Source organism: Manis javanica, chromosome 1, assembly GCF_040802235.1.
Source record: "Manis javanica isolate MJ-LG chromosome 1, MJ_LKY, whole genome shotgun sequence".
Taxonomy (NCBI): Eukaryota; Metazoa; Chordata; class Mammalia; order Pholidota; family Manidae; genus Manis; species Manis javanica.
In genome coordinates this window covers 165332790-165348645 of record NC_133156.1, presented here as the reverse complement: position 1 = coordinate 165348645, position 15856 = coordinate 165332790, and the positions used below count along the sequence as shown (strand labels likewise).

Below are 15856 nucleotides of genomic sequence, written 5' to 3'. Positions count from 1 at the left end.
GTGGCCAGAATCCCCAACTCCTGATTCCTTCCAGGTTCATCCACCCCTATCCATTGACCCCAGAAGCCCGAGCAGCCCACCCTGTGCCTCCTTCCCCCTGGCGCTTCCGGCTCAGCCTTCCAAGAGCCTCCTAACTGGAAGATTCTTTTTACCACACCACAGTTATGTCATAAGGAGGAAAGAGAGGAAGAAGAACAAAGTTTTCTAGTCTAATTCTGTTCAGAGCCACTTTACTCCCACTATAAAAACTCTAGCTACTTGGTACAAGACTCCTTTCAGAGCTCCCTGGGTATGGAGGTAGAGGCACACGTAGGTTGAAGAGACAATTTTGAGCTCCCAGAGGTTAAAATATGTAGAATGTGTTACCAACAAATCATGTGGCACAATAATTTTAATGTGAATGAATTTTTTTATGTCTATTGCATTAAAATATATTAGATGAAGTTTATATATAAAATCCTTTTTGTTTTGTATTTCAGATTTAATTAGCAATCCAGTGCTGGCCACCTTCCCCAAGCTCTTGGAGGAGCCTGACGTGATGGATGCCCTGCGGGTGAGTCGCATGCATCATCATAGGAACCTGATGGGGTCTGAACGTGACTCAACACACTGCACTAGGGAGTTCTGATGTCTGCTGCTCTGCGTTTCTTTTTCCTTCTTCGGGTGATGTCTCCCAGCCCCTGTCTGCTGTCTAGCTAACTTGATTTGAAAGTCACCTCCCCATGGTTGCCTTCCCTGACCCAGTAGGCAGATGGAATGCCTGCTATGCACTATTGTAATCTCTTGACTGTTGTTTGTTTCTTGACTTTTAAGATGGCCACTGGTAGTCCTAAGAGCAAAAACCCAAAGTGGTTTGTTAGATAAACTAAATTAGTTTCTGGGGGGGAATCAGGGCATGCATATCATTTTTATTTTAATTCAGCATATACTGTCTGCTGTATGAAATGGCAACTGCATATCAGGTTGAACCATATGAAATCTCATTTTCAGCCATTTTTTTAGCCTTTAAAAATGGCAGTTTCATAAAGCTCAACTTCATTTATCAGAGTCAACAAATATTGGAAGACCCATATGCCTTGCAGGACCTGGATTATACATTGCCTGTGGCATGTAAGTGACAACAGATGAGGACCCAGAGCATGTTTCCTGAAAGAGGTCCTTAGTGAGGGGGTCCTAATGAAAGGCTGGGGGCCAAGTTGGGTTTTGACACGCCAAGAGGGAAGGGAGGACAATCCAGGAGAAGGGAGCGCCGAGGCAGGAGGACCAGAAGGTGTCCTTGAGAAGAGCAGTGATCCAGTTTGGCTTGTCGGATGTTGCCTGCAGGTGGTCAGTCTGGGTCTCTTGCTGTGGGTGAAGAGTATGCAGGGAATGGGTGATCTGTGAAAACTTCTGCTGGAGGCAAACTCCTGACAGCACAGAGAGGGGAACACACACATGCAGGCTTGTCAGGAGCCGACTTGGCCCGACGGAGAAATGGAAGGAGGAGCAGCCGTCTACAGGGGGTTTATTAGGCTTTGAAACTGGTTGCATGTGCCAGTGTGGCTGGGCTGGGCGTGTCAACAGTAACAACAAGGTTTTCATCTAAAACACTTAAGAAAATGTTCATGACATATGATTACCCATAATTTCAGACACTACAGTTAGATAATGCAGAATGTCTCTTCCTTCCCCTATAAAGTCATTATGTCATGATAGTTATTAATTATACAGAGCATACAGGCACTACCTCATTTAACAACTGTTTCACAAGAGCCCATGGGGCTAAGGCACTGGGCTGGGCACTGGCATATTTCTCTAGGTGTGTACCAGCCACAGAATCTGGACATTAGTGTTGGGATGAACCTTCAGGCTAAGCCATCTAATGTCTGCACTTCGGGATGAACAGACTACTCAGCGGCCCAGCTGGCCAGGGAGCTCAGCAGAGGCCAGGCCAGGGCTGTTAGTAGGTCAGCTCTGGGTGCCTCCAGATATGCCACACACTGCAGGAGAAGGCGTATGGGCAAAGCTGTCAACACATATTATTAAGTGAAAAAAAACCCATTTGAGGCATAATAAAAGTGAGGTGGTACCTTAACACTTAACTAAAAAACAATTGGCAGATTTTACCAGACAGTAAGTCTGAAGTTGCTAAGCAATATTCTTGTTAAGCCCAACACCATTTAAAGTTTACATGATGAAGTGTGTGAGCCTTCTAGTTAAGTCCAGTGTGTCCTTGGCATTTCAATAATAATAATGGCAAAGGTCCTCTTCACACTCTCCAGGACCCACAGGAGCAGCAGCGAGCAGCATGGAGGGCCACGACCCTGTAAGGCAGCTCCTTCATGTAATGACTCCGAATAGTCCAGGGTAGCTCCTGAGGGGCACAGCCTGTGGTCTTTTGACAGGAAACTTCTTTATTTCATGGCGAATCTCCTTCTTGGTGCCATATGTCATTGTCACTCCAGGGCCTCCCTGCTGAAAAAGGGCTGGTACTTTCAGGAAAGCCATGAAATCAGGCATCAGCAGAAGGATGCCTGCAAACAGGCGCAAAAGTGAGACCCTGAAACAAGCAGCTGGGAGACTGGGCACACTGCCACTCGCTCAGTTTGCCCTAGCTGGCCCTGTGCAGGTCTTTGATTCACACTTCTGCGGGGTTCATTTCTTTCAAGAAGCTTTTGCGAAGCTTTGGGGACAGATTTGAAATATTTACTTGCAAAGCTGTGCTTCATTTTCCTACACTGATCACAGACAGTCATCATGGCAGACAGAATAGTAGGGAAGTACGGTATTTCGTGGCATTTTCTATTTTCATTCCTGTCATACCTTAAAAGCTTACTAGTATTTTATTGTTCAGATGCTGTGTTTGTGCAGTTTACGTGGATGTAGTAGTGTTTCACTTATTCTTTTCTTAAATTAATTTTGACTTGTGGAGTCATGGGCTTCAAAGTCTCTTCCACTGATAACGTCCTGTCTAGTCAGTCTGGTTCTGGGTTGTGAACAAGAGATGCCTAATTACACATTCATGTCGTACATGTGTGGGGTCTGTACAGCATTTTCAACCTGTCCGTAAGTCTGATTACAGAGAAGGTTGCAGAAGTGTGGCAAGGACTTGTGAATACTGGGATTAATATAGTATTTCTGTTTGCTTTTTAGAGTTCATGGGCTGAGAAAGAAAGCACATTAAAGAGATCAGAGAAGGTAATTCTCCACACTGAGCTTTTATTTACAGTACTGGCTGTGTGCACCATCTCCTAACGCCTCTCTGTAGCTGAAGTAGCCATCGTCAGCATTTCTCTACACCAGTTAAGCTGTGTCGTTATGATTGCAAAGACACCTTCCCAGAAGGGCATGGGTGACAGATTCCTAATGTGAAAAGAAACACTTGATCCAGGCGACTATTCAGATCTAAGTTTCATTTGAGGGAGGAGTTTCTAACCCATAAGTCTCCCAGTTGGCCATTAAATTTCTCTTATTTCCAAAACAGTCCTCTAGTTTTCAAGGTCCTTGTTAGGAAAAGGGAAGGAAAAAGAAAATGGCCTGGGTGTCATGCACTGAAGAAATGTACAGCCCATGCACCACGTCAGAAGCGTGGCCTTCACCAAACATGCATCAGCCAGTGAGAGGTGGTTTGACTCTGATCCAGGATTGACAGACTTTTTCTGTAAAGGGCCAGATAGTGAATATTTTTGGCTTTGCAGGCCATATGGCCTTTGTCACAAGCACCCAGCTTTGCCATTGTAATACAAAAACAGCTATAGACAATACGTAAAGAATTGAGCACAACTATATTTTTATAAAACTATTTATAAAAAGAGGTGGCGGGCCACAGTTGGCCCATGGTCCATGGTTTTGGGGCTTCTAATTTAATAAATTATCTACAAAGAATATAGGAGAACAAGCAGATTAAGAGCCCTAAAAATTGAAAAAAAATTGTATGCATAGCATATCCTTATTTGAGCTTCCATTTGACCAGGACCATCCACATTTGACCTTTGCAAAATTGGCAGGTTAAATGCTATCCAGGCACAGCAGTTGCACAAGGAGCTGGGCCTCAGGCCCAGGGAAATTGCCCCAACACATGGGAGCACACAGAGGAGCAGTGCCGGTGTGCAGCCCCTGCGGCCTATGACATCTCTGCCTTCACCTCCTGCGCCCACTGAGGCTCTCACCCTGGGCTGTCAGCGGTGCACAACTAATGTCCGCATGGCAGTATCTTGTTATCTGGGGAGGGTCTCACAGCAAATCTCACTCCTTGGGCCTGCCTTCTGTGGATGTCATGTAAGATACTTGTACCGTTCTCTCATAACAACTTGACAGTCATCTCTGATACTCTGTAAGGAATTAAGTGGATACAGAAGACTTCACATTGTGTTTTAGTTATATTTACCTAGAACCACACCCTTGTCATCAGAATTAGATTTCAATACCCCAATGTCCTTGATGGAATGTGTGACACACCCTCAGTGGAGCTTAGGAGACACCCTTTCTCAAGTTGCTGCTCACAGACTCTCAGGGAGAACTGCTCGGCTCTCCCCCGTGGAGACTTGCTTGCTTCCACTTTGGAGAGTGTCGTGTTCTGACTAAGTAGCTGGCTCAGAACTGCTTACCTGCTAATAGCACCTTGCATCCCACCCCATAGATGGCTCTTAGTTAACAGAGTTCATAGAATTTAACACCTGAAAAGTAATGATGTCACACAGTCATTTGCGGTGGTGTTGTTTCCCCAGAGAGACAGAGAGTTCCTGAAAGCTGCATTTCTCCTGGTTTACCACGACTGCGCGCTGCCTCTGCTCCATTCTACAGTCCTGCCTCCATTCAGGTGGGCAGAGGAAGAGACTGAGGCTGCCCGCTGGAAGGTCATCGCTGATTTCCTTAAGCAAAACCGGGACAATGAGGGCGCACTCCAGGCTCTGCTGTCGCCAGATGCAATCCATGAACCTTTTGACATTTCAGAGCAGACCTATGACTTCTTGGGTGAAATAAGAAAGAATGCAACCTGACAGTGGTTGTCCTTAGCTTCCCACTGAATCTGAGGAATCCTCCATGATGACCTGAATGAAAAGACAGAACCAAGAGTAACTCACATTATAACTTAGGCTTGACTCTTTTTTCTACAGACCACATTGCATAAGAAATACTTCTCATTATTCGAATGTTTTAATATCATACAATAAATACTTTTCAAAAACAAACTTAAAGTTGACAGTTTAGATTTGTATAAAAGCAAGATTTTATCAAAAGCTAAAGTTATGATTGTTCAAGAAAGTGAAAATATAATCCTTAGAATTGGAAAAGCTATTTGCAAATCATATATCTGATGAGTCTAGTACTCAGAATATATAAATGTTTGACTATTGCTACTAAAATTTATGTTGTGAAATGAAGGAAAAATCAAAGTAATTAGTTGGAGAAAGTTGTTATTAATCACTTAATTCAGTCTAATTTTATAATGTGATTTATGTTAATTAGATATAAAAGCAGAATCTAGTTTTGCCTCTTCAAGCCCATATAATAAGTGCACTTTCAAAAAATCTTTCAGACTTTGGAGAATGAGTTAACCCAACTCTGTGTCAAAGACTAGCAGTTTTGTTGCATTTTCAGGAAACCTGTGACTGCTGATAAATTGTCCCAACCCTTCACTATTCATAAGAACCGCACAGTTAGCATTTACTGCCTACTGCATATGCTCTGTTATCTGTGTTAGCCCTCACAGCTACTGCAGAAGGTAGGTACTGGATTTCCTATATTACTGCTAAAGAAATGGGCCAGGCAGTTTAAGGAACTGGCTAAGGTCAGAGCTAGAATGTAGCATGGCTAATAAACTACTGCATATGTATTGGTGTACCATGTATTAAGATACACGCGGTTTAGAGTTGCATGTGAAAATAAAACATGAGAAGCTTGTTTAAAGAAAAATATGATCAAACAAGAGTTTAAATAATCAGAGTACCAGCTGAGGTATATTTTTGCACATAAGGTGCTTTTAAGGCATGCCTTAAAAGAGGCATTTACTTTTAGACATCCATAATATTATGAAACTGCTGGGCTACATCTTATGTAGCTTACTCTAAACCCTTAATCTAAACTTAACATGGGCCTTCATCTCAGAATCAGCATGATGCAAAAGGGCTCCCAGCCACAAATGTGGCAAGAGAACATGGCCTTGCAAAAGAGATTCCACTCTTGTTTCCGATCCTTGATTCCTGGAAATTCTCCCTGTACATCCCCTCTGCCCTTGGTGACATGTGGGAAGCTGAGTGTTCGGGTACCATGCGTTTGTCCAGCATGATGCCACTGCCCCAGCCCCTTCGCCAGGGGCAGTGCCCCCCTTTCTCTGGAACCATGGCCTCCTTGCTCCTGCTCCGAAGGAAAGGCTTCCACCTTTCCAAATGGAGGTGGTGAGCGCATATGGGGACTCTTCCCCATTCGGTTCCTGAGTTACACTGTCTTCGGCCCCTGTAATCTTGTTTGAAGGACACTCTCCATGGTGAAGGTCATTGTTCTGTAGACTTTTTAATTCATAAGTTTCACCTGTTTATTTTTTAAATCATTTAGCTTATTCCTAGCATGAAGCCAGTGACAGGGGTGGGGAGAGCATTTTGAATACAGAAAATATTGCTGATGAATTCCTTTCAATGACTACAGCATGAGGAGAGGTGGCCTTCTTTAGAATGTCTTCACAGACTTTTTCATGTTCATTTGAAATGTGTCATGGTTCACAAACGTGGGCAAAACTTCGTAGTTTCTGACACATGCATAAAATATGGGACATGAGGGAAAACAGTTTCAGGAAACCTGAGGCCAAAAAGTGAGGCATGAAGGCACTGAGTCTCCATGGAGGGGGCGTGCAGCAGGGGCGAGGGCGTCTCTGCCATTAAGAAACCATCTTCTCTCTTCTGTCAGTGGAGTCTCTTTTTTTTACACAAAGAAACCTCTCTGGCTTCTTAAATGCCACTTTTTAGCTTCCAAAACAGGAAGAGCTTGTCGAGGAGCCAAAAACATCCTGGAAATGAGCCCTGGGGGGTCTGTGTCAAGGAGCGTGCCTTGGCAACACTGACTTAATCATGAGAGCCACAGCAGGGGAGCAGCAACGGGTGGCCAGCAGGCCCCCACCGAGGGACAACATACGCGGGGCCCACCTGGAAGGACGGGGGCTCCCACACCAGGGCCATGGGCCCGGGGCAGGAGGGTTCCAGCCTGTAACTCCGCAGCCCACTGCCCCCAGCCTCCCAGCCTCTTCTCACTGGTTGAGTCATATACTCTGGGTCTGTGGGAGGTGAGAAATGTTTTGATTCCCTGACCTGGATGGCAAGGGGACAAGGGTGTGTGCTAAAGAGCAGGTACAGTCTGTCTTCAGTGGTTTTATGGTCTGAGGCATGAGGCCAGAGCAACTCACTATATATAGAAATGCCACATACAAATGGAGCAGGTTTGGCTTGTCAGCCCAGAAGCATCTGGGAAACCCATCAGTAATGAGGGAGGTAGTTAGAAGGGTCACCTGCCAGGTGGGGGCTTTGTCCGTTGTCCTTTGCTGGGGACTGGCTCAGTTTCCTCTTGCATGATGTATTCCAAGGTGGGAGGTTTTCTCGGGATATGGAGGTGATCGGAGATAGGTGACACCTGGCTGCTTTGTGTTCTGTTTCCTCAAAACAAAGATTCAGGACCCTACTTACCTAAGGCCCTGTGTATCTGAGGTTTATAATTGTCCACTTATTCATTCATCTATTCTTCATGTGTTCATTGAGCACCTACTATGCTCCAGGCACAGCTTTGGCTTTGAGGACACAGTGGGAGCAGCCCTGACATGACCCCTGTCCTGTCTTACAGGGCACAGGAACGGAGGCCTAGCAATGCTCAGCAGCCGGATGGTGCTTGTATCCTTCCTCCCCCACTCTCCCTCCCCAGCTCCACTGCTAGCACTGGGGGCCAACTGGAGTCACATCAACATGCGGAGTTCAATATATCTGAACTACAGCCATTCACTCTCTTAAACTCAGGAAAACATAGACTTGATAACCTGGTACCACTCAACATCCAGACTTGCTAGTGAACCCCTGATATTTGGATACAGTAGTGATATAGATTTGGACAGGAAGGGCTGGGTGGAGCCGTAAGTGAACAGTGAGTGGAGGGCTGGGCTGTCTTGATGACGGGTGGTGACACACTGAATGAGAGCATGCAGGCCTGTGTACCGCAACGTGACGGGGGAGTCATGAATGGGACACAGGGATCATGAATAGGACACAGCTCGACTCAGGACTTTGATAGCTCGTCTGTTGTTCAGCCCATTCTCAGGCTCTGGTGACAGACTGGAGCTTACGCTGCTCATTCAGATCTGACTCTGCCAGCAAAGATTAACTTTGCAGAACTTTGTCCTTTCAAAGAGGCCGCTTTGGAGGATAACAAAGACTCCAAGATTTCTGGGTTCTCCTCTCATCTCTGGATGACCCAGACATTATCCCACAGAGTCTTTCATCTTTCCTGGCAACTGTCCTTGACCCTGAAGCATTCTATGCCTGCCCAGACCCCCTAGACGCCGGGAGTCAGACCCAGTTCTGCCCCATGGCCACAAACTGCAGCAACCATGCCCTTCCCCCAAGCCCTAGCTGTTGGTGTGTGCGTCCTAACTCCCCACTTGGGAATCAAAGTGAGCTTGGTTTATACAGATGGTTGCTACAATCCATCTGTGTCTGTATCAGCAGGCTAGAGCTGGTGGGATGTATGTGTCCCTGTGGCCTGAAGGGGTGGGAGTGGGGGCCTGGAATACTCTTTCTATAATGGAAAGATATTGGAGCATCTGGAGTATTTGCTGTCCAACATCTAGATACTTGTCTCCTGGTAGCTTCACCTCTCTTCCCCTTTTTGGAGGAAAACCCGTTATACAAATACACAGACACATACACACCTTTTTTTTTTATTTAAGAAAACTTAATATGTATTTAAGTTACATAGCTTCACAATGCACTTGCTATTCTGAACCTTGTTTACTTCTAGTCAGTGTATCTTAAAGATCTTTTCACATTAGCTCATATGTATGTATACTTTTTTCATTTCTTTTTTTTTTGAGAGGGCATCTCTCATATTTATTGATCAAATGGTTGTTAACAACAATAAAATTCAGTATAGGGGGGTCAATGCTCAATGTGCAATCATTAATCCACCCCCAGCCTAATTCTCGTCAGTCTCCAATCTTCTGAAGCATAACGAACAAGTTCTTACATGGTGAACAAATTCTTACATAGTGAATAAGTTCTTACATGGTGAACAGTACAAGGGCAGTCATCACAGAAACTTTCAGTTTTGATCACTCATTATGAACTATAAACAATTAGGTCAAATATGAATATTTGTTTGATTTTTATACTTGATTTATATGTGAATCCCACATTTCTCCCTTTATTATTATAATTATTTTTTTAATAAAATGCTGAAGTGGTAGGTAGATGCAAGATAAAGGTAGAAAACATAGTTTAGTGTTGTAAGAGTGCAAATGTAGATGATCAGGTGTGTGCCTGTAGACTATGTGTTAATCCAAGCTAGACAAGGGCAATAAAACATCCACGGATGCAGAAGATTTCTCTCAAAACAGCGGGGGTGAGGTTCTAAGCCTCACCTCTGTTGATCCCCAATTTCTCACCTGATGGCCCCCCTGCGACTGTGCCTGTCTTAGGTTGTTCCTCCCCTGAGGAATCTTACTGGTCTCTGGCTAACCAGTCATCTTCCGGGGCCATACAGGGAAATGTAAAGTTGGTAAGTGAGAGAGAAGCCATATTGTTTGAAAAGGTTAGCTTTTTACTTCTTTGCAGATTTATGCCCTGTGGCTTCTATGCCCAGCATTTGTCTTGAGGTATCTTTACCGCTTGGAGGAATTATGATACTCGGTGAATTCGATATGAGGCACAAATTCTATTTAAGGGTTGTAATTAGGAAGGAAGAGAAAAGCTATAGAGGTAGCAGATGAAAGAAAACATGGGAAGATTGATTATTTCTTTGACATATCTTCTTGTAGAGTAACTTAAGCATGTATAGGTTTTAAACTACTAATTAAATTGCGCACACACATTAACATAATAGGAATACAGTTACATAACCAAAGCAAATCTATAATTACCAGCCATCTCCAGTGAAGCCAAGAAAACCAGTTAGGCACCCTAGGCATTTGTGAACATTTGTCTATGATATAATGGATATTGTCCACCTGTACTTGAACAGTCTGAGAGAAATCAGACAAATTAAAACAACCCATTCCTGGGAACTGTTCACATCCCATATCTTCTTTTAACAGTAGATAGTCTGTAGTTGTAAGATTTTGGAGCGCTACAACTTGCACTTCTCCTAATTCTTGGTTGAGTTCCAACAGTATAGATCCAGTCAAATTTGTTGTTTGTTTTACTGTATGCACAGGCCAGCTTAGATATCTCCTTCTTCATTCCAATGGCAAGTCCAGGAAACGGTGGGATGAATGCAGCTACAACTGCAGCATCGCCTGGATATTTGTTGAGGATTTTTGATGATCATCTTCTGGTACTAGAGAGTGCTGAAGTTGGAAGTTCTTCTTCATATCGTATCTTAGTTCATTTTCTGGGTAGCCAAATTAGGCTTTGATCCTCTGTATAAACACAAACAGACCCTTTGCCCACACTTTGATATGCCCTTTATACCACTGATATAAAAACCTTTTATCCCAGCTCTGATCAGCTCATGCAGACCAGCAATACCATTGATATAAAAACCTTTTATCCCAGCTCTGATCAGCTCATGCAGACCAGCATATCCCATTCCCCTGGTCACAGTGACTGGATTGGGAATAGCAAGCAGAGAGCACATCCCAGAGGATTTGCTCACCAGAATCTCTCCTTCCTTGCCCAGTGGAGTAGGGGAGGTGAGAGCTGGAGCTACTGCATGTGAAGCCATTCTGCTCCAGGAGGGAAGAGTTAGAGTTATGTGTTCCCTGCGGGCAGCACCCAGTAAGGGTAAGAATGAGGCCAACTGAAGTGACAGTGTCAGACAATGCTGACAAACAGGGAATCTAGGTCCTAGGTGGCATTGTTTAAGTTGCTGGATCAAGCCTCGCCTGAAGTGAGATTCCTCCCTCTGAACTTCTCATTCTCCTGAGGTAACAAATTCCCTTCACTGCTCAAGTTGGAGTGGGGTATTCTAAACCATGCAATGGGAAGAATCCCCATGGACACACTATCTATTCTTTCCCCACATATCTCTGGCTTTCTCCTGGTCTGCCCCTTACTTGTCAGTCAACCAGAAAATCTTTTTTGAAAAATGTATAAAGCAATTTATTGGTGGGGAGAGAATTTGAGGAAGAGGCATCCAAAAAAGAGAGAAGTAGCCCTCCATTTCCAGTATGAGGACAGCAGAGCCCCTAGGTCAGAGTGTAGGAACTCCTGTTTATCTGTGTTTCCCCCAGGCTCTCCTGCCCAGGCCCCAGGCAATCTAGTGCCAGTAGTGGTGGCAGTGGCAGCCAGACATTGACTAGAGCTCTGAGGGAGGGAGGGGCACCCTTCTCTCCGAGCAAAGGAACCTGGTCCTAGAGCTTGGGGGACATCTCTCTTTCTCTCCTACTCTTCCTTCCCCACCCTCCCACTCCCCTGCACTGGCCACCCAAGACAAGGCTGGAGAGGGGGGAAAATAAAGACGCCTGTCTTCCCTGTGAGCTGAGGGGGCTGCGTGGCAGTGTGGCCCATGTCAGAAAGCCCTGATGGAGAAGCGGAGACAAGGAACTCGGGTGGCTCGAGTACTTCCAACACTGACAGAGGTTCAGGCTTGGCCTTGAACTAAGGTTATTCTCGTGTGCTTTGGCAAGTGACGTCTCTCCATGAGTATCTCGTGACCAGTGAAGTGAAGATAATGCTTGCTCTATCTCGCTGGATTGTTGTGAAGATTAAATATGAGTATAGATGATTAAATAGGAAGAAAACTCTAAAAAAAAAAAAGGAAAAAGATGGAGACCATGAGATGTCCCTGTGTCCTGGCCCACCACCCCAGCTTCTTTGTCCCCTAGCCCAGCCAGCCAGCAGGAGGATGCAAATGAGGACCAGTGGCTTTTATACACAGTATCTGTGTCAGATTCTTCTATGTTGCACTGAGTGGGGTATGTGCCTCCATCTACTGCCTTTTCTATTGCCCCAAACCTCCCATCTGTACCAGATGCTGGGAAAGGGGAAGAATCCTCCCCCTCATGCCCTCCTACCAACAACTTTGCTTTTTTCCCCTTTAAAACCAACCAACCAGCCAGCCAAGTCCGGAACTCAGCTGCCTAGTCAGTAAAGTCTTTCTCCCACACATTGTGGGAGTCGCCAGGCCCGAGGGTAGGAAAAAAAATGGATGCACTGTCTATTCTCAGCCCAAGCGTCTATGGCATTCTCATGGTCTGCCCCTTACTTGTCAGGAGACCAGAAGATCTTTTTTTTCTCTCCTAAGATACTCCCAATAGAAATGCATACACAGATTTGCCAACAGACATGTTCTAGAATTTTTATAAGTGTTATTAATTACAACCCCCAATCGAAAGAACCCAAATGTCCACAGACAGTAGAATGGATAAAGTGTGGTGTACTCATGTGACAGAAACAACGCAGCCAGCCGCGAGGGAGCTACAGTAAAGCTCGACAGGGAGGCTTCCCAGACAGGATGCTGAGGGGAATAAGCCAGAAACAAAGGACTCCCTCAAAGCCAGGCAAAACCAGCCTACGGGTTAGACAGCGTGAGAGCCTGGGAGCCGGTATGAGGGAGGAGTCTGGCAGCCTGCTATGCTCTGGGGGGGGTTTGGAGGTCTATATGATTGTTGCGCTTTTTCTGTAAGTGTATTATATATAAATAAAGCAATTTTGAAACAATTTTTAGAAATCAGAATGGAAATATTAACAGAGGAGGTGCCAGTCTTGCCATGGAAAGGGAAGAGAACCGAGGAGCAGTAATTGCAGGATTAGAATTAGATAAACGGACTTCATAAGCATCTGTTATGCCCCAACTGTTACAGGGTGCCTTCACTTTGGGCTTCACTGGTCCAAATGATTTGTCTCCTCTCCCCTGGGTTTCCCCAGACCAGGCACAGGCCCAGCTGCTGCTCCCCCATCCTGGGCTGGAGGGCAGGCCCTGGCATGATGCACTGCAATTGCTAATGACCAAACACTGGCCTCTTGCCCCAGCATGCAGGCCCCAGCCCTCCCCACAAGCCCTCCTCAGGGGCTTGCTGGGGGATTTCTCCAGAGAGAAAGACCTCCTCCATCTACTGTGGACAGAAAAGGGAGAGGAGGAACAGTGAGGAGCATGCAGAGAGAGAAGGAAGCGCAAGTGCCCGGTTGGGAGCTGGTGGCGAGGGCTGCCCCGTCCCTCTGAGGCTGACAGCAGGGGTGGATGGGGGTGCAAGATCCAACACAAGCTCTGTGACCTTGACTTGGCCTCACAGACTTAGTTTCCTCACTTGAAAAGGGGGCAAAATGGCCCTGTGCAGGGCTGTAGGGAGCACCAGAGCTGTCTGCAGATTGCCTGGCTCATAGTAGGTCCTCAGTAAAGGGTCTTTGATGGGCAGGCAGCCTTTGCCCACACCTGGGCACAGGGTTCAGGGGTATGGCTGTAGCTGGCATTCTCTGGAGTAATACGCTCCAGAACTCAAAAATCCCTTCGGAGGAGAAGTCTAGGAAGGGGCTCCACTCTCCGTGCCTCCCTGCGCGCAGCAGCCCTGCCCCAGCCCTTCCCAGCCCAGCGAGGCCCAGCTGATGCGAGGCGGGTTCATTGAGGAGCCTTTTGGCTGGCGGCGGTGGAAGGACCTGCTCGGCTGGAATGTTTTTTTCCCTCCCAGACGACGTCCGATGGGTGTGTCGGCCGGAGGTGATATTTGAAGGGCTGCGGGCGCGGGCGAGCTGCTGCGGAGCCTGGGGCGCCAGCACTGGGCGAGAGCATGGCCTCCCGGGACCCTCCGGACACCAGCTACGCCCCGCCCGACGTGCCCTCGGGGGTCGCGCTGTTCCTCACCATCCCCTACGCCTTCTTCCTGCCCGAGCTGGTGAGTGCGGCCGCGGGCACTGCAGACAGGGAGGGGCCGGGGGAGGAGCACCCGGCGGGGCTGCTGTGGCCCTGCTGCCTGCGCCGTTCGGCTTCTGCCGAGGGTGGGTGGGTTTCCTCCCTCCCAAATGGAGCCCCCTCCCCGCGGGTGGCACGCAGGCCGCCTGGTGATTGCAGGGGTCGGGTGATGCTGCGAGAGATTCTGGGGTCCTCAGGAGATGTTGGAAATGGAATTCTATTACCGGCTTTTTGTCCAGCTACATGGTTCTTTCTGCTTTTCCGAATTCGAAGTGGGGGTGTCTCCAACTTTCCCTCTCACAGGAGTCCTCCAGTATTCTCTTAACTGTCATGGCAGCTGACTTTGAACTTTGCCCTATGAGACTTCCCACAGGCGGTAGACTGTGGCCACACGTGCCATAGAACAGGCGTGTGAGACTCCCCGGTCGCGCCGGAGGTCCCGGCATTACTCTCAGGGGCCCTGCGGCTGAGTAAAGGCCACAACCACGGTCCCCATGGGCAGGCCTGGCGTGTTCCAGTGCACAGACCCCTGCGCTCAGGGTCCCAGGGGACTCGAGTCCCTCTGAGCCTGCTGGCCCATCTGCTTCTCAGGGATGCAGACACTGAACAATTCAGGGCAAAGCGGTCTGTTTTGTTTTTCACATACTTTCTGAAAGATCCATCCTGTGGATGGTGTTTTCTTACTAGCTTGAATTGGGCAGAGCTACCCCCTGGGCAAGGAGGGGAAGATAGAAAGTGGTTCCAGCTTTCCGTTGGACCTGCCCTGCCCTTTCACCCTCATCATCTGCCTGGAAGGCTGGGCCTGACTAAGCAGGTATTTGGCAAACTAGTCCAAGTGGCCCACTGATGGCTACTGGAAAGGGAAGCCCGGGTTGGGGAATCGGGTGCCTCCAGCCCTGCCCCCTGGGGCTCAGGAGCGTGGGCATCTTGCCGGACTGATGACATCTTGGTGCTCTTGCAAGTTCTCTGGGCCAGGCCCAGGGCTGTCCCTCACCTCAGAACATCCATGTGCATTACCAAGATCACAGCTGACTCCATCCCCTTTTGTTGAGCACATGTTTCCTGTCAGTCAATGCAAGCCCCAGGTGACAGGGCTGTGCCTTCCCAGATTCTTGGTCTGCTGGAGAGAGACTAACGGACTCTTCTCCCCAGAGTCAGACGTGCTTGAGAGGGTGACCGTCCTGGGAGAGCCATGCAGCCATGTCAAGTCAGGGAGGGGTGCAGTCCTGCCACTGAGGGGCGACTCTGGAGTGGACCTCGAAGGATAGGCTGGATTTCCAGGTTGGGAGGGCAGCAAAGGGAAAGACCTGGAGCCCAGGAGAGACAGGCCAGCAGGAGGCTGGAGGAATGGGGCTTCGGAATCAGGAAAGCACCCAGGGACAGAGTTGTCGTGAGAGGGGCCGTCTCCTGCACCCACCCCCATGGTGCTGGGCAGGGCTCTGGGGCCTTAAGTATCTTTGGGGGCAATATACTGTTAGTGGTTCACTCCTATTCAATTATTTTTCTTTGCAATCATTTTAGATTTATAACAAAGCCGTGATAGTAGTACAGAGACTTCCCTTATTCTCTTTACTCAGCTTCCCTTAAGGTCTACATGTACATAGTACAACTATCAAAATCGGTAAATTAACATTGTTACTATGCTGTCAGCTGTGTAATGAACCTCATTCAGTTGTGCTGTGTCCCCGCTAATGCCCTTTCCTTGTCCTGGTGCCAGTCCCGGACTCCACGTTGCATTTGGGTGCTGGGTCTCCTTCACCTCCTTTGATCTGGGGCAGTGCCTCATTCCTTGGACAATGCTGCTGTCACTCTATACAGTGCCCTCCCTTTAGCCTTGTCT

General features: G+C 47.3%; 2 protein-coding genes across 6 annotated transcripts in view; both read left to right on the top strand.

Moving 5' to 3' along the window:
* Positions 1-5171, top strand: part of NPHP1 (nephrocystin 1) — a 47611-nt gene extending 42440 nt beyond the window's left edge. For all 3 annotated transcript variants that reach the window (XM_073240693.1, XM_073240703.1, XM_073240692.1), the window contains 3 exons: positions 480-553; positions 3133-3177; positions 4707-5171. In XM_073240693.1, the coding sequence (XP_073096794.1) occupies positions 480-553; positions 3133-3177; positions 4707-4979 (392 nt within the window). In that variant the 3' untranslated portion in view covers positions 4980-5171. The remainder of the gene's footprint in view (positions 1-479; positions 554-3132; positions 3178-4706) is intronic.
* Positions 5172-13762: 8591 nt separating this feature from the next.
* Positions 13763-15856, top strand: part of LOC108397961 (mal, T cell differentiation protein like) — an 88260-nt gene continuing 86166 nt past the window's right edge. The window contains exon 1 of one of the 3 annotated variants that reach the window (XM_073240686.1): positions 13763-13999. In XM_073240686.1, coding sequence (XP_073096787.1) covers positions 13895-13999 — 105 coding nt within the window. In that variant the 5' untranslated portion in view covers positions 13763-13894. The remainder of the gene's footprint in view (positions 14000-15856) is intronic. The other 2 variants (XM_017661641.3, XM_073240674.1) reach the window with 2 other exon arrangements.